The sequence below is a fragment of the Coloeus monedula genome (assembly GCF_965178545.1).
Source record: "Coloeus monedula genome assembly, chromosome: 10".
Taxonomy (NCBI): domain Eukaryota; kingdom Metazoa; phylum Chordata; class Aves; order Passeriformes; family Corvidae; genus Coloeus; species Coloeus monedula.
The window spans coordinates 25,372,938-25,398,336 of record NC_138790.1 but is presented as its reverse complement, the minus strand read 5'-3'; the positions used below and the strand labels follow the sequence as shown (position 1 = coordinate 25,398,336).

The 25,399-nt window shown below is 50.3% G+C and overlaps 1 protein-coding gene across 1 annotated transcript in view; it reads right to left on the bottom strand.

Annotated features, from left to right (window-relative positions):
• VEPH1 (ventricular zone expressed PH domain containing 1) overlaps positions 1-25,399 on the bottom strand; it is a gene marked incomplete at both ends in the record, with an annotated part of 49,270 nt that continues 23,871 nt past the window's right edge. The window contains 7 exons of the mRNA XM_082287975.1: positions 1-237; positions 611-747; positions 6,358-6,475; positions 10,363-10,497; positions 12,321-12,460; positions 21,127-21,521; positions 22,496-22,705. Of these exons, the coding sequence (XP_082144101.1) occupies positions 1-237; positions 611-747; positions 6,358-6,475; positions 10,363-10,497; positions 12,321-12,460; positions 21,127-21,521; positions 22,496-22,705 (1,372 nt within the window). The remainder of the gene's footprint in view (positions 238-610; positions 748-6,357; positions 6,476-10,362; positions 10,498-12,320; positions 12,461-21,126; positions 21,522-22,495; positions 22,706-25,399) is intronic.

Below are 25,399 nucleotides of genomic sequence, written 5' to 3'. Positions count from 1 at the left end.
TTACAGGTAGGTGGTGGCCTCGTGGCTCTGGCGCTCACGGGCCTGCGCCACGGCCACGTTGAGGCACTGCAGCCACTCCTCGGCGTTCTTCTCGTCCTTGGCTTTGAACATGTAGCTCCTGCTGTCCGTAAAGATCTCGAAGGCCCGGGGCAAGCTCCGGTCCCGCCGCTTCTTTGCCACCACTTTGACGCTCTGCACTTTGCTCAGCTCAATGGGGCACTCGTCGGGGTCGTCCTTCTGGAACACAGGGGACAGAGCAGAGTTCACCTGGGGCAGGAGTCACCCACCAGCCAACAAACAGCTGAGGGCTCTTGGGAGTGTCCCAGGCCAGCTTGGAGGGGGCTTGGAACAACCTGGGATAGTGGAAGGTGTCCCTGCCATGGCCAGGGGATGGAATGAGATGGGCTTTAAGCCCCCTGAAAGTTGGGGACGCAGCAGTGACAGCTCCTGTGCAGCACGTTGGCTGTGGCTGTCATGTCCCTTGCTCTCCCCTGCCATGCACTTTGCGAGTGGGAGAATTACCACGGGCAAAACTGGGGGGTAAAAACCTCTGGGAGTGGTGCTGGGGAGCAGGGAAAGGGAGCAGTGCAGCTGCTGGGCTGTGACTCACGGATTTGCCCTTCCGGAACAGCAGCTGGTTGCCAGCCAGGGTGAAGTAGCGCGTTTTCCACCTCTTGATAAACTTCCAGCGGACCTGCTTCTCCTTCAGCTTGCCCTCCATCAGGGGCTGCCCGTCCTGGTTCACAACTGGGGAGGGGAACACACGGCCAGGGTTAGTCCTGCCCTCCCTTTGCCCCAGCCAGAGGCTTGAGCTGTGCTGCAGGAAGGTTATTCTGCCTTCCTCATTTTCTTCAGCTCTCACGTCACAAAGACAGCTCAGCCCTCAACCATGTCCTGCTGGGGAGGCCAAGCAGATGGAGCTGACAGCTGCCTCTTCCATCTCTTTTCCCTCAGCCATCCCAAACTTCTCCCCACCACTACACCTCCCAGTTGTTCCTCAGCCCTGTGATAACCATTTCTGGCCTTGGGCACTGCCAGGGATCCAGGGGCAGCCACAGCTGCTCTGGGCACCCTGTGCCAGGGCCTGCCCACCCTCCCAGGGAACAATTCCTTCCCTGTGTCCCATCTAACCCTGCCCTCTGGCAGTTTAAGCCCTGACATCTCCTAGTGGTCTCTTTTTCCTTTCTCTTCTATCTTCACACCGACAGCCAGGTCACAAAGGACCAGACAGACTGCAGTGCAAGGCATAGGCAACCTGAGAACAGATGGTTTTGGATGGGATGTTTGCCCTGGAGCCCATCCCAGCATGTGTCAGAGGGGCAGTCATCCCTGGCTGGCCACTCTCCTGTCCCTCAGCCTCCACGTCCATCCAGCCCTGCTTTTCCTTCAAAGCTGTCTGCAGCTCCTGGGCCCAAAGGCCGGTGAGGATGGAGGTGAGCGGGGTGCCCAAGTGCCACCCAAGGGAGTGCCAAAGGCTTTATGGCTTTTTGGGCACCAACCTCCTGTCTGGAAGAGGGCAAACCAAGGCCAGCACAAGGCATCAGCTGTAGATGAAGGATGTGTCCTTCCCCCAGCCTTGTTTTCCTTGGCAGCGGGGTGGGTGGGGGGGGGGGTGCAGCGGGGACTCGTGCAATTTCCTCAGGAAAGACCATAAATATTCCTGTCTCTGCAGATAGGGAGCGTTTGGAAGGAGATGGATGAATGAAAAGGGGGTTGGCAAAGCCTCAGCGCCGGGGGGGAGCTGCAGCTGGGATTTCCACGACAGGAGCGGGCCGTGCTCTGCTCCACGCCGCCACTTCAGCCCTGACCCCACAACTGTTCTGCACATTTTTGTGCCAGCACCGATGTGCTGGGTCACAGCACCCAACCTGGCATGGGACAGAGTAAAGCAGAGGGTTGTTTTCTCCCTGTATGAATGTTGTCACTGCAAAAGGGGACAGATTCACCAGGAAGCTGGCTTGGGGCTGCACCCTCTCCCCACACGCTCCTTAGTGGGACAGAGCCACGTTTTAGTGTCCCCCTTACTAAAAACGTTGCAATTTTGTTAAATACTGTTATCTGCCTGGCTCCTGGTCCCACAGGAACATCCTCAATCCCACTCCAGAGCAGTAGGAACAGGCTTTAACCAAACTAAGAGGGGTAAAGCACAAAAGGCTCAGGGGCCAGATGATACTGAGATAGTTTGTGGTCAGGGGCACAACATGAGAAAGGAAGTGAATGTGCAATTTTGGCCTAAAGTGAATTTTTATGGCCAAAATCTTTCAAACCCAGGATTTGCTAAGAAATGTTGATCTCTCTTTAAGGAGCCAGTGGCTTTAGGCAGTGCTATGAGAGGACTTCTCCTGGGTATCCACTAAGAAGCCTGTGGGGAGTTCTGGTTGCAGCTTCCAGAGCGGCTGTAATGAATCCGATGCCAGCATGTCTGAGGGGCTGATTAGGAGAGAGATATTCATGCAAGATAAGAATGGAGCTCTTTTCCAATATTTTTCTAAGTCCTTCTGCTTGTTTTCCTTGCGGTTGACTTCACAGAATCCCAGAATAACTCAGCTGGAAGAGAGCTCGAGGGGTGTCTCCTCCAGGCTCCTGCTCCAAGCAAGGTCACCCACGGGATCAGACTGGGTTGCTCATGGATTTATGAAAAATCTCCACATCATCTCTGGACAAGCTGTTCCAGTGCTGGATATCCTCATGGTGGGAAAGCTCTCCCTTGTAGGGAACAGGAACCTCTCCTGCTCCAGTTTGTGTCTCACCCACAGCGCTGACAAGGGCCTGGCTCTGTCTCCTGGATGATCTCCTTAATCATCAAAAGTTATTTACTGTAATATCAAATCCTGGAATGCTTTGGGTTGGAGGGACCTCAAAGCCCACCCAGTGCCACCCCTGCCATGGCAGGGACACCTCCCACTGTCCCAGGCTGCTCCCAGCCCCAATGTCCAGCCTGGCCTTGGGCACTGCCAGGGATCCAGGGGCAGCCCCAGCTGCTCTGGGAATTCCATCCCAGCCCCTCCCCACCCTCACGGGGAACAATTCCTGTCCAAATATCCCATCTAAATATCTCCTCTTTCAGTTTGAAAAGGTCATGAAATACCCAAAGGTCTTGAAATACCCATTTTTTCTTAAATCATCTCAATATAGACACACTAACTCCAGCTTAACCCTGAGTAGTTCCCGTTGATGTGTCTGTTGGAATTTTCTATTTTCCATCTTGCTTTCTTTGCAGAACTACAACACATCCAGCTCTAAGTAGGTTGGGTACTGAATAAAAAGTTGAAAACCCTCCAAACTCTTCCAAGATGAACTTGAGGCAGATAAAACCCAAAGCTTTAAATCTTGCATTTGATGAAACATAAAATCCTCCACAAGAATTCGTGAATGATCTCAGTGATAATAAACTCCTATGAACGTGAAAGAATGGAATGTGTGGCAGAAAAATGCAATTAACCTCGGGGAATATGGATTCACTCTCTTCCATTAATCACCCCATTGGGTTTTGCTGAAAACCTGGAAAGAAAACATCGCTGGATGCCACCTTTTATGATCTTCCAGTGAGCATTAGAGCTGGGCTCCTTCCTTTCCTTGGATAATCGGCACTGCTGGAGGGAGATAAATGTATTCCCAAGTTAATGTGCTGTAGGCTTTTCCATGGAGTTGCAGTTTTCCAGAGGAAGTCGCAAGCACCCTCAGTTTTCCCAAATCCTGACTTCTTGCCCCTGGCTCCTGTGCAGCCCCTGGGATCCCTGCCTTGCCTCTGTGAGCTTCCAGAGGGGGAATGTGCTGCAATTCCTCCTGTACAGCCCCCTGGGATCCCTGCCTTGCCTCTGTGAGCTTCCAGAGGGGGAATGTGCTGTGATTCCTCCTGTGCAGCCCCCTGGGATCCCTGCCTTGCTCTGTGAGCTTCCAGAGGGGGAATGTGCTGCAATTCCTCCTGTGCAGCCCCCTGGGATCCCTGCCTTGCTCTGTGAGCTTCCAGAGGGGGAATGTGCTGTGATTCCCTCGCCGGCTCTCCGGTGGTTTTGAGGAATGTTTTGTGCCAGAGCTGGTGAAGCCCAGCTCTCAGTGCAGGGGGTTGTGTCGGGATGGGGCTCCCAACAGGAGGAATCCTCGCATTGTCCAGCATTCCAGATGCCTCGTGGCTGTGCTGGAATGGCCACAACTGGAACACACGATGGAGTGAGCTGGTGCTGCTCCCCCTGAGAGCAGGGCACCTACGTGTGTGTGGGCAGCTGAGCAGGATTTGTGGGAATGCTCCTCCTCAGTGGCAGGAAAAGCCAATTCAGGGTGATTTAACAGCACTGCTGGAAAAGTGTGGTTGTACAAGACATGCTCTGGAACCAGAAGAATGCCTGAGAAAGAGCCAAACTTTCTCTAATTGTCACCGTGGGTGCATCAACCACTTTGCTTCAGCCTAACTGGTTCTTTCCACACAGGATCAGCTTCCAGCTCCAAAAACCCTCCCAGCTACAGCCAAACAGGAATCATTCATCACAGAATCATGGAATGGTCTGTGCTGAGAGGGATCTTAAATATCTCATTCCACCCCTGCCATGGGCAGGGACACCTCCCACTGTCCCAGGCTGCTCCCAGCCCCAATGTCCAGCCTGGCCTTGGGCACTGCCAGGGATCCAGGGGCAGCCACAGCTGCTCTGGGAATTCCATCCCAAGGCCAGGTCAGGGCTTTAAGGCAGTGTTTGCCCGAGTCTGGAGGATAAATGGCAAATTGCAACACGGCATCCAAAAAATGCAACAAAACCCCACATGAACCAAACCCAGCAGACAATAATAGAAAAAGAATTTGCCTCTGAATTCCTTCTTCAACAGGAATTTGGTTGCTAAACAGCATTGCTGAGAGGAAGAAATTGCTTTCTTGTCTCTCAAAAGTATTTCAGATTTCAAAGGGTCTTTCCCACTCCGGAATGAAAATAAAAGATGTTTCACAGCCTTTAAATTCCCTGCCAATCCAAGGAGACCCCCAAATCCTTTCTTGTGTCAGATCTTACAAACCCAGAGAGACCCTGCAGGGTCTCCCACTCTGCCACGAGCCTTCCCAGCTGCCACAGCTCTGCATCACCAATACAAAGGTGGAGTTGTCATTCTCTGCAAATTTTTATTCCACTGAGCTCCCTCTTCCACGTTCCTTTCCTCAGCTTCCACGTGATCCATTCGAGGACTTTATTTGCTTGGTTTTCTAAAGGCCTTTGGAGCTCAGAAGGAAATAATGATACTCACAATGAGCCTTACAAGAATCCTTTTAAACTGAGACAAAGAGAGCAATTGCTCATGAACAGAACAGTCACAGCCAGGAGAGCAATAGGGAGGCAAGGCTGGACTGGTTCAATGTCTTTGGAAATTCACACCAAAGTGATTTCATTAAGCTTTGACATTTTAAGCAAGAGACTCATGTTCCTCATAGCTCGACAGCACTGATGTGGTGGAGAAACCACGCTGAGAGCGCTGTGGAGGTGAAGCTCTAACTCAGAGCAAGATTCCTTTTCTGGCCCTGGAGTCCCATGGCAGCTGGGGAGGGAGGAGGTGCTCAAACCCTCACGGAATGAGCACGGGCAGCCTGGCCTGCAGCAGCAGCTGGGCCACTCCTGCAAGACTTCGGGGTAGATGCAGTCCAGAGAGACACTAACTGTTAAAATAAACAGCTGAAACAGCCAATTATTCAAAAACCTGGCCAAAATAGTCAAAATTCTTGGCCAGGATTGGTCAGACTTTTGCAGAGTGGCAGAAAGCATCTAAGAACAAGACATTCCCCTGCCTGCCAGGGCACTGATCTGAAACACATGGGTGCCAGAAAGCTTCAAAAGCAGGGCACCAGGATATTTCACCTGGGAAAAAGGTTATTTTTTCCTATTTTCCACTCACCCTGTTTTCCAATACAGCTGAAGCATTATGCCTTAAAAACACTTAATCACCATGTCCCTAAGGAGATGGGCACTGCGGATTAAATTATATTAAAGCAAATAATTCTGAGAGTGAAGATGGCAGCAAGCAGCTGTTGTTTCTATGCCAACATCCCCTGACTTGTGGCACCTGGGCGGGCTCCAGAGGACCTGGGATGTGGTCCAGGAGATGCAACTCCTTTATCTGGACACTACAGGGTGGGTGCAGAGCCCTCCCACTCGCCAGGGGTCAGGGATGGTGCAGATTTGGGGTTGTGTCCCTCTAAGCACACACCAAGTCAGGTTTGGGCCTGACTCTCACTGAAGATGAGTTTAATGGAGAATTCCAATTAAAATAGACACTGGAAAGTTTGGTTTCTCCTTTCCCCACCGTAACCAGACACCCAGCATGACCTGTGAGCTTCACCCCATCCATTCCAGCCCACCTGTGACAGAGGCAGGAGCCCTGTACCTGTTGCCTTCTCGGGGTTGTTGCACATGAAGCACTGCCAGGCTCCTGCCTCCTCGCTGTACCCGAATAAGTCAAAGAACCTCACCTCCTCCAGGTGCATCTGAACGTTCTCCAGGTCCTGGGACAGGAGGAGAGAAACCAAACTCGTGAGGTGAAGCACTGCTCAGCCACCTGCTCGGAGCCCCAAATCCAGAGGGATACAGAGGCTCCTTCCCACATCTCCTGCAGAGGGACAACTGCCAGGGCAATGTGCTGGGCAGGATGGGTCTGTCTCTCCACTAGCAGCAGCAGCTGAGCCATAAATAATGGATTAGGGAGGCAGGGGATGGTCTGGGATTTGTTTCTCCTCTCCCACGCTGCTGTCAGCAGCCAGGCCTGTTTTCCAGCAGCTGAACCACCTTGGAGCACGAGTGTGATGAGGAGAGACAGAGGGAGCTGGGAAAGGGACACAGCCTGGAGCAGAGGAGGCTCAGGGGGGACCTTGTGGCTCTGCACAAGTCCCTGACAGGAGGGGGCAGCCGGGGGGGTCGGGCTCTTCTTCCAAGCAATAAATGATAGGACAAGGGGAAATGGCTCCAAGTTCTGCCAGGGGAGGTTCAGGTTGGATATCGGGAAAATTTATTCATGGCAAGGCCTGCCCAGGGCAGTGATGGAGTCACAGGAGGGATGTGTGGATGTGGCACTTGGGGACATGGTCAGTGGTGGCCTTGGCAGTGCTGAGGAATGGTTGGACTCGATGGTCTGGGAGGGCTTCTCCAACCAAATGACTCCACGGTTCCATTACCCCAGCCCTCCCCCAGGGGTGTTTCAGTGCCCCAGAAGGGTCTCTGCTGACACCCTGCTGCCCCACGGGATCCCCACCAGAGCAGAGTGATGAGCCAGGGCAGTGGCACTGTGTACCCACAGACAAACACCTGGCTTGCTCAAAGGAACACCCCTGAGTTTGGGAAAGGCAGAGGATTCTCACTGTGAGGTAATTCACGCCACTGCAAAATTCAGTGTGTTTTAAAGCCCGTGATTTGATGTAACACCAGACTCTGATCTCACACCTAAACAAACCTCGGTGTTCAGTAACAGCAGCCAAGTCCCTCACTTGGGGAGGGACACTGCCAGCCCTCAGAACCCCTCCCGTGTACTGGTGTGGGGTCTCACAGAGCCGAACACCGCCCTGCATCCAAGGAAAACACGGATTTACGCAGTCAGGGGGGAGACACCATCCCCTGCCACGGCTCTTAGTCCATCACACTGCACAAGGCTGTGGAGGGATGCAGGATTCCAGCCTTTCCAGAGCAGCTGTACTGAAGGAGAGGCAGCACAGCACGGTCAGTGGCTTGTCCTGCCCCCAGCTCCTGCTGTGGCACCCTGGGGGACACAAGATGGGCAAAACAATGGCACTGCAGTCCCTGGCCTGGGCAGGACATTACAGGACACAGGGATGAGGCTGCACACAAAGCCTGGGAGCTTCCCCATCCCGTGAAAAAATCTGCTGATGGTTGCAAGGAGCCAACTCCAGCCTGAAAGAGAGCAAATGCCACTGAAATATCAGTGCAGAAATCTGCCTGTTCCACTCTGCACTCGAGCACGCTTGAAATAACCTGCAAGGGGCCACTTATTTCAGGAGGGGAAGCCTGGGGGAAAGCCTAATTGGAGAGAAGAGATTTATCTCACCCCCTTGCTCCATCACCTTGAAAACCTCGAGTCCATTGTGGCAGCGTGGCCCTTCCTTCTGCCACGTGAACCGAGGCAGCCACGGGGAAAGGGGAGAACAGAGCAGCCCACGGCTCCAAAGTGTTCATTCTGCTCTTGCAAGGCTGAGCAACAAAGGAGCTCTGAGGGCATCATGGGGGGCTCATAAAGCAGTCACCATCTCAGCACTGCCACAGGGGAGCCAGCACAGCCCAGCCCAGCCCGGGCACAGACGGGACTTTGATAAGGAGCCGTGGAGAACCCGCCGGAAACCTGGGAGGATGCACATCTGGAAGTGCTTTGCTCCTGGCACGTCTCGAGCCGTGTTGAATAAATGTTTTCTGTGGCATGAAGGGGCTGCCCAGTGAAACACGGTGTGCTCTGTGGGAGCCAGGTCCTCGCTGCAGCTCCTGGCTGGCTCAGGGATCACCACAGTGCTGCATGTCTGAGGATACTGCTCAGAATTCAGTCTGGAGTAGAGCACTGATGTCAAACATTAGTCTCCAGGTTTGAAAAATGCTTTAGAATCCGTATTGGAAAAAAGTTTATCACCTTCCACTGTCCCAGGCTGCTCCAAGCCCCAATGTCCAGCCTGGCCTTGGACATTTCCAGGGATCCAGGGGCAGCCCCAGCTGCTCTGGGCACCCTGTGCCAGGGCCTGCCCACCCTCCCAGGGAACAATTCCTTCCCAATATCCCATCCCACCCTGATAAAGCATTTCAGACTCTGCTAGAAAATGCATAAAACTTAGTATCAAATACAGCAGACAATGCTGATGCTGCATTTGCATCAACATGTTTCAAACCATTTAAAATGAAAAGTGCTGTGCTTAATGAAGCAACCACACCCTCAGAGTTTTGCTTCCTGAAATAATATTAACAAATACAATAATTTTGTCCAATAATTCACAATATTTGAAGTCCTGTTAGCAATGGGAAGAACTTCTGAGACAACAAATTCCCATTATGGCAGAAGATGAGGAAAACAAGGATCAGGTCAAGCAGGAAATGTTCCAGGCAGATTTTTTTGAAATGCAAAAGCTTCATTCCCAGAAAACTGAATGGAAATTGCACTAGAAACAAACTTGGGTTCTTAGTAGTAAACAAAACCAGAACAAACTCTGGTTCTGTATTCATGTACAAAACCAAAACAGAAAGTAAATCCCGCAGCAAACGGCCAGGACTGGACCCTGAGCAGGTCGGGTGTGTTCCAGCTGTCCCAGGGCTGTTGGGCAGCCGCAGCTCCCCAGCTCCAATCACTGCTGGATTCCCCAACCCAGCAGAGATCAGGATCTCCCTTCCAGCTCTGCTATTTTGGGAACTCTGGGATACTGTCATGGAGCGATGAAAGTTCCCAGAACAGGCAGACTCCCGGATCTGAGCACTTCCAGGCTTATGCACCCCCTGCAGACAAATCCTGTTTGAGGGTGCTGGGTTGTCCTGCAGGCTGTGTGTGCCTGGTGCCCCTCATCCCATCTGTCTGTGGAGGAATCCTCTGCCCTAAGCTCCTTATTCCCCCCAAACTCTTCATGCTGCACCAGCTCTGACTTTGGATGAGCGGAGCTTGGCAGTGGCTCAAGTTAAGCCCGTGCTGAGCAGCAAAGCTGCTCTAATGCCCCTGCATGAGCCAGGCCTGGATTTCAACAGCAGCTCAAATCCTTAGCACAGCTCCTCTGTGTGTCAGTAAAACTGGCCCCAAAGCTGCTCTCAGATGTGGGGGTCCCCCGCTCCTGTGAGCCCCAGGAAGGGTTCCCACTTCATCACCACATTATCCTGGGAGTTCAGAAGCTGTTCCTAACAAAACTCGGGTTTTAAATCAGCCATAAACCTGGTAATTTAATCTTATTCCACCAGACATCTTCATGTCCACAATATTCCGAGTAAGAGTGTTTTAAAATCATGTCTGACAACCCTTTTCATCCAACTGAGCTGGATGGAGATGCTCAGGAATAAATAGATGTTTGTTTCCCAATCCAACAGCGGCCTTTTCCAAGGAAGCTGATTAATAGCCTAGAAACAGCATTCACTGAAATCCTGGGGACAGTGAAGAGCTTTGGGCTGTAATCCCTTCAGCTCATGGGGGTAACTAGTGGCACATGTGCAGACAGACAGTTCCATAAAACCCAGGGCTGTGTCTCACTAGGTGAACTTCCACGGGCTGCCCAACACCGCACAGCAGCAGCTAAGCTGAGTCTAGAGCTTGAGACTGTGAGCAGGAAAAAACCCACGTGCAGCATCCCTGGTTTTTCATTGCAAAGGTTCCAAAATGCAGGGCAGAGTCCTTCTCCTATTTTCATTTGTGAGGAAAAGGAGCCCTTACCTTTTGGTGTGGGAACGTGGACTGGATCATGGCAGTCTCAAAGCTGTGCGTCCCCTTGAGCTGTGTCTTCTCCCACAGGGCCTTGAGGACTTGCACTGAGTCGCTTTGTATGGACAAAGGTTCTGCAAACAGGCTCTGAAGGAAATGCTGAAAATTATTTCAGGCATTGTTTCACTTGGCCATTACCAGAGAGCATCTTGTTCTCCCAGGGGGACAGCCATGAGAACAGCCAGGGGTTAGTCCAGCTCTCTGTGAGGAGCTCCGATGGATCAATAGGCTCACAACTGGATACAGCACACAATATCTCATTTCCCTTGGGGTTTTTGAAGTTTATTGCACATCCCACATCTCTGAGGTCTGTGGCTCACCAAGGATTGCCCTCCGATGACCATACACAACCTGGGGTTGTAGTGAAATGTTAATTTATCACCACGAGAGCAGCGCTGGCCCCTGTGAACCAGCCTGGGTGAGGTGCATCCTGCTGGGAAAACCTGGCATTCCCAGCCAGAGGGAGGAGATGCTTCACCCCCCTGTGGGTTTGTGTGAGTTTGTTGGGAGCTCCTTCAGCTCTCGGCCCTTGTGCAGCAAGAGCAGAGTTTGTGACTGTGCTGGACAGAGTGGGATGAAACACAGGAGGGAAAACTCCCCAGGACACTCTCACCACAGAGTACAGGAGGTTTCAGCACCTGGACACTCGCAGGACAAGATGACTCCTTGTTGGGGTGGGTGCTGTCACCCCCAGAGCTCCCTGAGCCAAAGGACAATGAGCATCCAACCTTCCACCTCCGTGAATGATCCTGGTATTTCAACAGCACCAAGTTCTTTGTTGCATCAACTGCTCAGTGGTACAGGAACACTGTGGCTGAGAGAACACTTCTTCCTTCCCTGTATTTCCTATGTGATCTTTCAATTAAAGAATGCATTTGCATGCAGGAGCCAAGCTAAGAGTGCGCAAACAAATCCGATTTTCCATACTATAGCTATTTGATTGCACAATATGGGCAATGTCCTTTGAACGTGGGATTCCTGGATGGACTTTCTGTCTCCTCTTTCTGAGCAAACCCATCAAGCCTAATCCTGCTCTCCTGCACTAATCATTTCCCAGTTTCCATCCAAGGGTTTTGAAATATAGTAGGACTCTCCATTAATATTTTTTTAATTACCTGACCAGTGTTCTTGAAAAGTATTTATTTCTAGGAACACACACAGGGCAGAGTGATTCAGGCTCTTACATCCACAGCATCCCTCCCTGTGTTGCATTCTGGATAAATCCTGGGTGTTTCCAAGGCTGCCTTAGGATGGGATAAACTGCAGTGAAAGGCCCACGTGTGTTAAGAAACTGAACATGGTGTTTTAATTCAAACCCACCTGTTTCATCCTGAAGTGTGAAAGTGGGGTTCTCTCTTAGTTTCAGACTATTTGTAACCTGTTAGGAAATGCCACACATGTCCAAATACTGGGCTGTACTTGGGAACAGTATTAAACATGGGAAAATCACTTTAGGGCTGGCAGAACAGCCCTGAGCAGATTTACAAATCCTGCTCAGTCCAAATTTCTGCAGGAAAAACCCCAGTGGGTTCTGCCCCTCCACCCTCCTCCTGCAGCCTCGGGGTTGGTGCTGTTCCCCTAAAATCCACTGCCAACTCCTGGCTGCTTCCAAGGCACCTGGCACTTGCTGGAAGTTTTGCCTGAATGAGGACAACATGGTTTGGTCCCACTTTTTTATCCCCAGACTTTGTAATCTCCTGAGCCAGTTTGAATTTGGGGCATTTACCAGAAATATAAAAACTTTTAAAGCACAAAATAACTTCAGCCCCATCGAGCGACTTCCTGAGGGGCTGCAAGGGTCACAAACCACTGCAAATTAGAGGTGTATTTAATGAGTTTAACCATGAAACATTCTTTTCCAAGAGCCACATGCACAGCCCAGAGGTGGCCCTGGTTTGTGTCCCCCTCACCTGCTGGAACAGGAACATGATGTGGATCCAGAGCAGAGGCTGCTGGCTCACCAGGGTGAAGCTGGATTTGCTGTACAGGCAGTAGTGGCCCTTCAGGGGACAGCTGAAGAAGAGCTTTGCCATGCAACTCTGAACAGTGTCTGCAAGGAAACACATGGAATGTTCAAATCAGCTGCAAACCAGAGAGAAAACTCAGTGCCCAGGAGTGGGGTGCCAGAGCCACGGGGGCAACTATTCCCACTCTGGGGGTCTGGGACACTCCTGCAGGTCAGCAGGGCACTGATGTGTCTGCACCCTTAAAGGAGGAGAGAAATTCAGTGTTCAGTGCTTCAGATCTTCCCCAGTAACCCTTCACTGCCAAATGCACGAGGGGCAGCACAGTCCAGCCAGGCTGCTCATTGTCTTTGTGCTTTCCCGTGTGTTTGGGATATCAAACCATCAGATCCATCAAAACTGTGCGTCCCTCATCCTTATTTAAAGGGTTTGTTGGAAAACCCCTGCCCTGTCAGGCCCCAGCCATGAGGGGCTGACACCTGTGGGATCCCTGCTGAGGTGATGGTTTTAACTGGAAATGAAGCCTTGAGATCATGGAATGGTTTGGGTTGGAAGGGGCCTTAAAGCCCATCCAGTGCCACCCCTGCTGTGGCAGGGACACCTTCCACTGTCCCAGGCTGCTCCAGCCCCAATGTCCAGCCTGGCCTTGGGCACTGCCAGGGATCCAGGGGCAGCCCCAGCTGCTCTGGGCACCCTGTGCCAGGGCCTGCCCACCCTCCCAGGGAATTATAATTCCTGCCCAATATCCCATCCATCCCTGCCCTCTCTCCATGTGAAGCCATTTCCTCAGCAAACTCAAACAGCTTTGTCAAAGGATGATAAAATGGTTTCCCCTTGCCAGCTTCTGGAGGGTTTGCTCCCAGCCTCACAGCCATCTGGCCTCTCTGTAGCATTTCTGGCAGATTCCAACAGCCCACTTTTAGGTTTCCTGCATTTTCAGTGACAATCTGACCACTGACACTTTGTTCTGGAAGTGCCTCCTTTTGTACCTCAGGTAAACTCCTTCCTCACATGTCGCACTTCCAGGTGAAATTCTGCATTTATTACATTTCCCTCCCATGCGTTCACGTCTTGATAAGATGAAAAATGTTAAAAACAAACATTTCTAGCTGGTCTGCTGTTGGACACACAGGCTGCCTCTGCTCTCAGCCTCTCCTCCTTAGGAGATCCAGAAACCGTCTCCACTTAGTCACGTTTTCTCAAAAGCCACAGCTCATTTTTCCAGTTAGGAGATTTTCTTGGAGCATTTTATTCCTTCCCCCTTCTCCCCACGGTGACTCACCAGGACAGCACGAGACTGAGTCACATCCCTGCACAGCTGGCCCGTGTGGACCTCCCCAGTGCGCTCTCCCACCACGGCCATGGGCAACACGCTCACCCCAGCAGGAAAAAACAGGGCATAAATCCACTGCTCTTGGGTCCATGGCATAAAATCCTCTTCTCTTGGATCCATGGCATAAAATCCACACCCTTGGACTACTGGCTATGGGGTAAAACTTGAGCTGAATTACCCAATCCTACTGGTTCTTACCCAAACCTGCCAGTGCTCATGTTCAATATAACAGAGGAGTTTGGGAAGCCAAAGGGGTTCATTAGAGCCACCCTAAGTCCTGGGGCACATGAAAGCACACGACAATGTTTCCAAGGAGGCTGTTGACAGATGCTCTTCCACACTGCAGACCCCTCACAGATGCTAAAAGTCCTTCACTCGATGCACTCAACCAGAAATCGAGGCTTGGCCTTGGGCCATGTGTGTGAAAAGCTGATGTTTCACGATGGGAAATGGCTCTTGGCTAAAAGTGACCCTAAACCCTGGTGAAGGGGAGCAGGCAGTCCATCCTTCCTCTTCCCTGGAACACAGCCAGTATTATTCCAGTTCCAAACATATGGATTGACAAGAAACCTGGGAGCAGAAGGGGCAGAGCTCCCGCCCCTGGGGAGCAGCTGAGAAAAGGCACCCAGGTAGGATCATGTTTGATGGGCTGTGAAGGACATTCCTGAATGCTGCAGGCTGAAAAATGACAGAGGATCTCTGGAGAGACAGGAACTCCTGAGGAAGTGCTGAGCAAGGTTTTGTGGGTGCCACTGAGGAGCACACGGAGGCTGAAGGCACGTGCCAAAATCAACACGGCTCTAGACCAGAGTCCTTGCTGGCTGAGCAGAACGGTCCTGGAAAACTGCAGCATTCTTTTGTCACTACCCACTGCAGAAAGCTCCTTCCCAGACAATCTCCCAGCCTCTGGAATGAGCTGAGCCATTACTCAGGGCCTTTGTGTTGTGTTTGATGTGCTGAATTTGGCACTGGCTGATAAGAAGCCCGCGTTTGCTACGTGCATTTTTCAGCGGCTTGCAATGAATTACCAGGATCCATTCATAACAGGGAATATCAGTTATTCCAATGTCAGCGAATCATGGAATCATGGAGTGGCTTGGCTTGGAAGGGACCTTAAAGATCACCTCCTTTCACCCCTGCCATGGCAGGGACACCTTCCACCATCCCAGGCTGCTCCAAGCCCCAATGTCCAGCCTGGCCTTGGGCACTGCCAGGGATCCAGGGGCAGCCCCAGCTGCTCTGGGCACCCTGTGCCAGGGCCTGCCCACCCTCCCAGGGAACAATTCCTGCCCAATATCCCACCTAACCCTGTCCTCTGGCAGTTTAAGACCCTTTTCCCCTGTCCTTTCATTGTCTGTCGAGTTCTCCTCCTTCCTCAGCCTGGCTTGGCTTGGCAGGAGAGGCCAAGTACCACAAGGAAAGGATTTTAAAGCATGAGAACATGTGAACAGCACCACAAACCCACCCCACACAGTCACCAAAAGCCCCAGAGGACAGACTGAGACCCCAAGGAAACGTTCCTCCAGTGAAGGAACATTTCTCAGCCCATCCCTTGGCAAGTCCCTGCCTTCCAGCAAAGGATAAACAACAACTTGTTTCTCCTGCAGGAAACAAGGGAATATATGCTGCAATTTTAAAGTTCACAACCAAGTGGCTGTGCCTGGGGAGAAGGAACAAAATATAACCAGAAGAATGTCAGTAGAGCTGTTAATTGTTACTTATTCCAGCTCAACATGCTGGGCTAAACCAGGAGGGTACAGAGTCACTGGCTCTGGGAACAATTCATGCATTATTTGATTTACATCGGTAATCCTTTACTATTAAATGAAATCTGTTAATAGGAGTAAAAGTATGCTCATAAATTTCCTAAATAGAATCAAACCCACACATAAACATGGAACCAATAGGAAATGGATGCAACTTTTTAAATTTTGGTTTTAAGCTTTTTCAGCTTCCTCAGTTTCCTTTGCCTGACCCCTTCAGTTTGAGCTACAAAAAGTATGCAAACAAAATACATTTATGGGAGGAGAGGGCAATTTTTAAAGCAGGCAGCTTCAAGAAATGCTGCTTTATATTGTTTTTAACACTACTGACTTTGTGTGCAGGGCATAACTCAGTCCAAAGGCTTCACCTCCAGTGAGTTACACCAACACCAACAGAGAAGACAGGGCTGTAACGGGGGGTGGACACCAACAGGGAGGCACTCAGCACAGACTGAACATCCAAGGGGCAAGTCCAGAGGCTCAGAAGTCATAAAATCATCACAGAATCACTGACTGGGTTGGAAGGTCCCTAAAGCTCATCCTGTTCTACCCCGCTTCCTTCCTCTAGACCAGGTTGCTCCAAGCCCCATCCAAGTCCAAGTCCTCTTGTTGATGCCACCACCCATCAGGAGTGTCCCAGCTGCCAGGTAAAGCCCACCTGGAGAGCAGCCTGTTCCCAGGGGTGCTCCCAGGGCAGGGTGAAGCTCCCAGGATGTGTTACAGCTGTGCGAGGGCAGCCACGGAAGAGCTGGTCACGTTCCCAACACCCTCCCTGTGGCACTGGGATTCCTCCACGGTCTGACAACGTTGATCAGGAGCACGATGGCCATCCTGAGTGGTGGCACTCCCGTTGCCACTGCCTCCCTCACCTCTGGGATGCGTTTGGAATGCCAGTCCTGCAGAAGAAATGCCAGCTCACGTTTGCTGTGTCCCGGCAGAGCAGCGCTGCTCCCCGGAAACGCTCCCCTGAGCCTCCCCAGCTCTGTGATCCCGCTGAAGGAGCCGGGGCCCATCTGTTCCCAATCAGGGTCTGGCCGATGGAATGCTGGAATTTATCAGGCCGGAGCAGGGGTGAGCACTGCAGGGGAGCAATGAGCTTTTCCATCCACGCCGGCATCTGGTCCCCATTACCCCTCAGTACCACATAAAACATAATAACAACCACATGGAGGGCCAGCACGCTGCAACCTGCTCCCCCTGCTGCTCCTCGTCCTGCAGCCCTCTGCCAGCAATCCCACGGAATGTGTGCCGGATGGATCTCCTCCTGCATGGCACCGAGGAGCCAGGAGTGACTGCTGCAAAGTGGTTCTGATATTTTGCACTGGCTGTCATTGGATGTGGTGTCAGTGAGCGAGGGGGGAATGATTCCATGGTCTGCCAGGGCTCTGTCCTTCCAAAAGGAGCCTGGAGGTGGCAAATCCTTCAGCATCCTTGGCACACAGATATTATCAAATGCTTTCTTCCCAGCAGCTCACTCGACATTCAAAGCTCTGAGCTCTGAGCATTAATGACGGTTTTTTTATCCAAATCACCTAAAAATCAAGCAGAATTAGAGTGGAAAACAAGGAGCTGCCCTTGTTATAACCACTCCCAAAGGCAGGATACACATGGCCATGGCTCTGATCCTCCATTCTGGCAGCTCTGGGATACAAGGAGAGCGAGTCAGAAATCCTCCAGCGTGCAGGGGGCACAAGGTGGGAGCAGCAAGGCTGCAGCAGGTGGGGCTGCAGTGGCTCCAGAGCTCCGTGCAGGAATCAGGGGTGGTGCCAGGAGAAACTGAGTGGATTCAATCCCAGCTGGATGTTGTGGCTGTCCCAAAACCAGCACTGGGACATCATAACACCAATTACCACAGAATCATCCCAGAACCTGGGAATGGTTTGGGTTGGAAGGGCCTGGGCTGCTGCCATCAGCAAGATCCTGGTGGTACCAGGATGATACAGGATCCCAACCCACCTGGAAAAATATGGGCTGAGGAAAACTCTGCTGAGGTCCATGAAAGCTGAAGAGCCTGGCAAATACGGTGGTTTCGTTTTTGCCTTTTTTTAAGGAAAAGATCCCCAAGATTAAGAGGCTTCAAGTGATGAACATGATGTAAAAAAATGCCTCAAATTGCTTTAGGTATGTCACAGATGTGAGTCAGGGCACAGGGCTTCACACTAACAAGGAACTGAACCAGTAAATGGATTTTTGTGGGTTTGGGTTCCTCTTTTCTGCCCCAGCTCAAATCCCCTCTCTGGCTGCAGAGTTATTCCAAAAAAACTCCCTCATGCACACGAGTCTGGTGTTGCAGCTTGTCTGCTCTGTGAAACGCCCCCGGCTCAGCCCTTTTCTTTAGGATAAAACCTTCTGGCCAACAGCCCAGTCCTAGCACTGCTCCTGCTGTAGGATCATCACCCAATTCACAGCTCTCCCCTGCCCAAGGCACAGCCAGCCAAAAATAGTAAATATTAAACAACAGAGCTGACAGGGCAATTTTTCAAGGTCTGTATGAGGCATCTTCAAACTGTCACAGACAGTTCATGGATCCACCCTGACACTTCCTAACCTGCAGCCCTCCCCAGCTGTAAAATCTGACACTCCAGTTAATACTGCATCCATTTGGACGTGGAATATAAATTGAATGAGCTTATAAGTCAACAAGGAGCCTGCAAATCACACCCTGTAAAGCAAAAATACTCTGCGAGGGGTAAGACCTACACAGCAAACATCTGACTCAAGAGCAAGAAAACCAATTTGCAAATCACAGACAATTTAACAGAGCAGAGGTGCCTATTTTGTGTATTTTGAACTCGCCTCTTACAACTTCATTGCGTGTTCTCCAGCACCTGGATCGGGGCAGACACTCAGTTAATCCTCCCAGTCATTCCTGATACTGCAAATCTCTTTTCCAGGCTGCAGAGCCCATTTATCTCCACATGGAGGTCTCTGATTTCCCTCATACTCCTGCAGCCACTCTCCTTTACCCTTCAAGTTGAGGCTCTAATTCAGGCAGACATTCCCAGAATGGTTTGGAGTGGAAGGTACCTTACAGACCCTCCAGCTCCTGGGCAGGAACACCTTCCCCTGTGTCATCAGTGCCAGATCTGAGGGGTCCTACAGGAGAATTGGGATATTCCCAAGGCTCTGTCCTCACCAGCACGTCACCTTTTGGAGAAGCCTCCAGTCTGGGGTGAAGCAATGAGGGATTCACCCCATTCCCAGACAGGCTGCCCCAGGCCAGACACCACCACCAGCAGAAATGCAAGCAGGGGGTGGAATTCTGGCTAAGAGAGCAGAATTTGGCCCATCATCCCATGGAAATTCTTCTAACTGCCATTAACACCCTGCTGACCCCCGAAGCTGCCACCTGAAAGCCTGGGAAAGGCCTGAGCAGGGAAAGGAAAGGTTGGGAAATGTGGAGTGTCCTGGTTTGCTCAGCACGGGGCTGTGTTCTTGCAACACATTCTGCCACTATTTCCTTCAAATACTCTGTGTCGTGAGGGGTTGCTCTGAAGCTCCTATCTCTTCATATCTTCCACATCTTACATATTACATTTCCAGTTCAGACTCCCACACAGCCAACACAGAACCAGCCAACTATGTTCATTAATATTTTCTAATTTTGTTTTTTCTTCTGAGCACGTTAGTGAAATGTAAAACACGCCTTTGAGTGGGCCCTGTTAGAGTTTGGAGCTCTCTGAAGTGCAATAACTGCAGGTTTTTGGAGAGGTTTCTGCAATATCTGAAATATTAACAGAGCTGTCCCCTGTGGAATGAGCTGGGCTGCATTTCTTCAACAGATTTTGAACGAGTCCCATAAATCTCTGCTCTGCACATGTGTCCCTGCTCAAGGAATTTCCCTAGGAATGCTAGTTGAGGGTTTTCAGGAAATTACAATAGTTTGAATGAATTTAGAAGTAGTCATATGCCTGGGATGTATCATAATAGGTATTGCAGAAAGGAAACTGAGCAATACATTTAAAAATATTCAATATATGGGATTTCATTAACGCGGGGTCAGAGCACTCAGCACTTCAAAAGCCACATTGTTCACTCTCATGTTTTCACTGGAATTTTATGGAACACAAGTTTTATCCTTAATTCTACCAAATAACTATTTCAACTACTAAACTTGGAATTTAAGGTATTTAGGAGATTCTTCAGAAGCATAAGCCTTTAAAATATATATAGAGAAGGAATTATATCCCTTTTTTGAGTGGAAACTGCTTTTCTACTTCTTGACCACTGAGAAAGGAAAGAAATAAATCTTTTATCAACTTCAGTTGATACCTGTTGGAGCTAAAGTGACGTTAGAAGGTGATGTTTGAAGTGACTGAAAATTTAATAAATTAAATTAAGTTAAATTAAATATATTGAGGCAGCTGCTCTTTGGGATCAACATGGCCCAGGGAAGGTTTGGGCTGTGAACAGCTCATGGCTGCCAGTGAGGGGTTGGATGCACCCAAATTCACCTCAAAGGGAATAAGCAGGAGACTCCCAACCCAACCCAACCCAACCCAACCCAACCCAACCCAACCCAACCCAACCCAGCCCAAAGTATTCACTTCAAAGAGAAGCAGATCACAGACCCACCTGGGATGAAAGCAGAAAACATTAAAGCACCCCAGGGATTGGTGAGATGGGATCCAACCCATCCCACCAGGGATCTGACCCTGCTGTGCCCTCAGGGAGTTTTGTGACGAATGTGAGGGTCCTGACCTGCACTGTCACAATGCAGCTAATTTAATAACATGATAATGAGCAAGGAGACCCAGATCTGCCCCAAACCAACCAGCAGGAGCCTCAGGGATCAGCACAGGGCCCACGGCATGTGGACTGTCCAGCACACATCGATCCCTGATGTCCAGCTCCATAACTCCAGCCTGGAGCTGGGAATGTCCCCCTGCCCTGCCCAGAGGCTCTGCCACCCCTCAGGGTTCATTCTCTATGGCACCCAAAAGGAAATCTTCACATGAGCCTTCACAGCAGTCTGGGAGAGGCAAGGGATGCAGAGTGACCCTGAAGGAAATGAATCCTGGAAGGTTTCATAAGATTCCATTTGGGAAAGACGTTGTTTTCTAAAGCTGATGTTCCTCCCTGCCCGTGGGGGCTGTGCTGAGGGCCTTTGCTCCCCTTTGCCCAAGCCCTGAGGGTGATGCCATGAAGATTTTTTGCCTTTTCTTTTATACCCCTGTTATACCTTTTTTACAACTTCTGTATTCCTGGTGCTTTTTCCCTACATTCTTGGACTTGTTTGTCAAGCTGAGAGACTCAACATTTTAGAAGCTTCGTAGCTGGGGATCAGTGTGCCCCAGAGCCCAAGGTCCTGTCCAGAACACATTCTGTAAACCAAGATAGAACCATCCAGGGAAGGTTCCTTGGGGAGGGGGGATCACTCGAGCCTCTCATTAGGGAATCTTTGATAGATATGCTAATTAGTAAAACCTGTAATGTTATACCCGATGCTTGGGGGAGGCACACACACACTTGGCAGGGTGCATTTTGGTGCATATGACCTGGATGTGTGCACCTAAGGTTCCTTACAATAAATCCCAAGGTAAAATCCCTTTTCCCCTTCTAACCGTGTTTGCCTCTTGATTTTAAGACCAGGAAAAGGCATCAAGGGCAGTCTGGGTGGGCTGCTGAAGCCCTTGGAAAGGCTCATCCCACTTACCTTCGATCACACACTGCTCAGGGATGGGGATTCTCCTCCCCATCTCCATCACATATTCTTTCACTTTCCCCAGGTTTTCCTTCAAGTGCAGGTACAGCTTGTCCTGGTATTCCACAGGGCCCGTGGCTGCCTCTGCCCTTCCTTCCACGGCCTTTCCCGGGGTTGGTTCTGGCAGATCAGCTGCTGGCAGGTAATCAGCACTTTGGTGTGGAACCAGGGAGTTCCCCACGTGTGCTGCTTCGGGGGGGACCCCGAAAGGCCCTTTGTCATGGTCCTGGCTGAGGTAGATCTCAGAGAAGGAGATGCCAGCAGGGATCTCTCCGTTCTCCTCGTCCGGCCCCCCGTCCGAGCTCGCCCCCTTCATCCGGAGCGCGTGCAGGGCCAGGCTCTTGGACCTGCAGGGGGAGGAAGGAAGGGAGAAAGGGTTTGGAATAGATGCAGGGCACAAAAATCCCCCCAAAATGTGCTCTGTGCAGCTGCCTCAGAGAGCTGAGTGTGGGGCTCACCGAGCCAGGGGCAAGAACCTTCTGGGAAATCTGCATTTCAAAAGCCAAGCTCAAGCCACAGCTTTAATAAGCAAGTGAAATGAAATAATATCCAAATGATATCCACATATCCCAACATCTGCCACGGGGGGAGCGAGGCAGCCCCTCTGCAAGGATCTTATAACCCCAGGAGTGGCGTGGCTGCTTTATCAATCACATCATAAAAATGCCAACCAGCACTGCACTGAAGCAGGCCCCAGCCTCCAGCTCCTCCTGCCCTGGATCTGCGTGCTGGGGATGGAGGGAGCCTCTGTGGGAGCACAGAGGGCAGAAGTGCCTGGAAGGGCAAATCCTGGAGCAGGAAGAGCAGAGCTCTGTGTGGAGCTGTGGGGCAGGGACAGCCTGAGGACCCTGTGGGTCACATTGCTGTCATTGATAAATACTGTTAGTGATAAAACCCCAGAAAAGCTTGTGGTACCTTCCTTTCCATGATATCTCAGTGCAGTTATTTTCCTGCCCCTTGTGCTGCCTTAGGGCACAGAGAGATTAAATGGGTTTCCCAGAGCAGCTGGGGCTGCCCCTGGATCCCTGGCAGTGCCCAAGGCCAGGCTGGACATTGGGGCTTGGAGCAGCCTGGGACAGTGGGAGGTGTCCCTGCCAGGGAGTGGAACTGGATGGGCTTTGAGGTCTCTTCCAACCCAAACCATTCTGGGATTCAGAAAGATTTTATGTGGCCTTTAAGTTAATGGATGCAAAAACTGGTTAAAATTAGGCTGATGCTGCCTGTGGGTATTGCATGAGCAGACCAAACCCTCCATGTTTGGATAAAGCTTTATGACAAAATTGATCTCCCTGAGCCCCTCACACATTTTCCAGAGCCATACCTGTTAAACCTCATATCCTTCCTTTCTTCTTTAGAGACCTGGCCCAGGCTGTATCTCCTCACCGAGCCAGGGGTGCTGTTGTCCACATTTATTTTCTCTTCAAAAGCCTGGATTTTAACTTGGAGCTTTTCATCTTCTTCATTGTCATTCATCACAGATTTTAAATCATCCCGTGGTACAGGACATTCTGCCTCAGGGTCGTTTTCCATCCTGAGGAAGCAGAAAGCAGAGGTTTAACCCTGGCACATTTTGTTCATGGTGCTGATGCTGTGTTTCTGCCTGGGACTTGTCCTTTGGATCTGGTAAAATAATTATGTTTAAACAGAGATTCCCTGAGATTATTTCCAGGAACTTGTTCTAGATCAATGTCTCTGATGGATCAGAAACACTGAACACCTCTGACAGCCCTGGATTAGAAACTGCCAAGCACAAGCAAATCACAACTCTTTCTGTGATAGGCAAAGTTTTTTCATCTGAACTCAAACCATTCTCTCAAAATTGCTAAACGCTGACTTATTGCATTATTCTCACAAGGCAAAAGTCAAGCTATTTGCAGACTTTATAGAATTCTGTGGTTTTAAAGCTTTGACCAAAGTACATGCAGTTCTTACTGAATTATTGCACTCTGAGAAAGAAAAAAATCTTTTAAAACTCGGGTAAAGTTCTGAGCAATGTGACTCCAGTTCAGCAAAGAGAAAATGAAGAGTTAAAATGAACCTGTAGGACTGCAGGACAAGCAGTTTTCTTTTGGATTTGTTATGTTAGTCTTAAAATCACAGAATGGTGGAACCTTGGAATGGTTTGGGTTGGAAAAGACCTTAAAGCCCCTCCAGTGCCACCCCTGCCACGGGCAGGGACACCTCCCACTGTCCCAGGCTGCTCCAAGCTCCAATGTCCAGCCTGGCCTGGGACACTGCCAGGGATGGGCAGCCACAATACATAACTTTTAAACGCAAAATCCAAAGGTAACTTTCACATAAATTGAAGGGAAGCTGTTGATCTTACAGGACAAAAAGAAATCTGCTGGGAGAAGACACTGCTGGTAAAAATGTGCCGGATTCCCTCAAACAGATTTGAAAATGGCTTTTTCTGGGTTCCTTCATCTCTCAGAGCCTGCAGAGAGACTCAGCTCCTCTCAATATGTGTTCATTTGCCCAAAACCTGAATTTTGAGTATCTTTACCCTGCCTTGAAGATGCTGCAGCAGCAGCAGGACTGGATTTCCCAGGAGGTGCATCATTGCTCCTTCCCCTCTCCCTCTCCTGCTGGGATGACGTGCAGGCTCCCATCTCACTCCTGCAACTCGGGAGTAACTGGCACAAAAAATCACGGAGGCAGCACAAAGCAACCAGGAATCTCTTGGAGAGTCAAGGGGGATTGGACAGTATTTACTTTTTAAACTCTGCCCACAGCTCTAAAACAAATTTGTTTTGCTTCTGACCATTTCTTTGTTTGACTTTCTTTTTTTTCCCCTGATGAACAAACATCTGAATAGCTAAATCTGTAAAACATGGATACATAAAACCACAAGTGAGGGGTTTAACACAGCCCTTCTAAAGCAGCAGAGTCTCACAAGTCACGCTCGCAGTGGGGAAGCCCATTAAAAACTCCCCAAACTGCAGATTACCAGTTGTAAAAAGCCAGGTTTTTAAAAAACAACCAGAAACACGGCATCACAAAATGCACTTTTCCACTTGTTTTGATAAAGGCAGTTCAGGATTTTTCTCAGGGGAGCTGGCAAGTTTTGTCTTGCTTTGTTTTTAATTTAAGCAAGATCTCATAATATATTAACACTGAGGAGCACTTGAAAAATATTCTGTAATAAAGAGCCTTGATGTGACCTTTCCTAACAAATCTTTCTGGGGATGTAGGACGAGATTTAATTTATTGGAAAGCAGTCCCTCCACCACAGCTCCCAACACTGCTCCCATTGTGGGAGCTCAGCTCTAAGGAAAACTTCTGTTACCTGTGTAAATACAGGCAAAACCTTGGGACACAGAGAGGGGATTGATGGACTGATGGGCTGTGGCAGTGACAGACCCCAACCAGGGAGCCTTGGTGAATGTTTGGAATTAAAAATTGTGTTTCAAACAGCACCTCTTTGTCCAGCATTCTCCTGTTGAGCTCCTGTGGCTTTGTGAAGGGAATACAAGGGAATACTTCTCCTAAAGAACCATAAAATCATTATGCTTAGAAAAGAAATGCAGATTAATCCTATTTTCCATATGTAGAGCAGAAAAAAGTCACTCCTAGGGTGTGAAGGGTGGGCTCCTCAAGCCACCATCTCATTTTTGCCCTGCTGGTGCCAGGATTTCCAAGTGGGAAGCAGAGGAACTCCAAATGCCCGTCCTTGGGCACCACGAGCTCTCCTGTGCACCAACCTTGTGCTCACATCAGTTCCTTGGGAAGCCAAAAGCACAAACCCCACACAAAACCCTCAGTGAGGGCTCCATCCCACCCCACTGGGATGCCTGGCAGCCCTTCCTGCTGGGCCCCCCTTCCAGCTCCACTCAGACCAACCACTGTCTGCAGTCTTGGCAAGAGGCACTGGGCCATTGCTGAGGCTGTGGAGCAGGATCAGTTTACACCAAAGCTGGCTGCAAGAGGAGAAGGATGCATGAGCTCATGGAGAAACCATAACAACAAAGATAGTGCTGGGCTGTGATGGCTTCGTGCTTTTAAATCCTCTGGACAAGTGCACCTCAATGTCTCAGTGTAAAGGACATTTCTCCAGAGCAGCAGCACCATCAGCACATCACCAGTGGGGTGCTCACAGTGGGAAAAAGAACATCCCAAGGGGAGGTTGATGGAAGTACACCTGGGATTGTGGCCTGGGCTTCACCTCCGTGCATATGGATGCCCCAAGGATGGATCGGGTGCTTGTGGTTTGTTAAGGGAGAGAAAA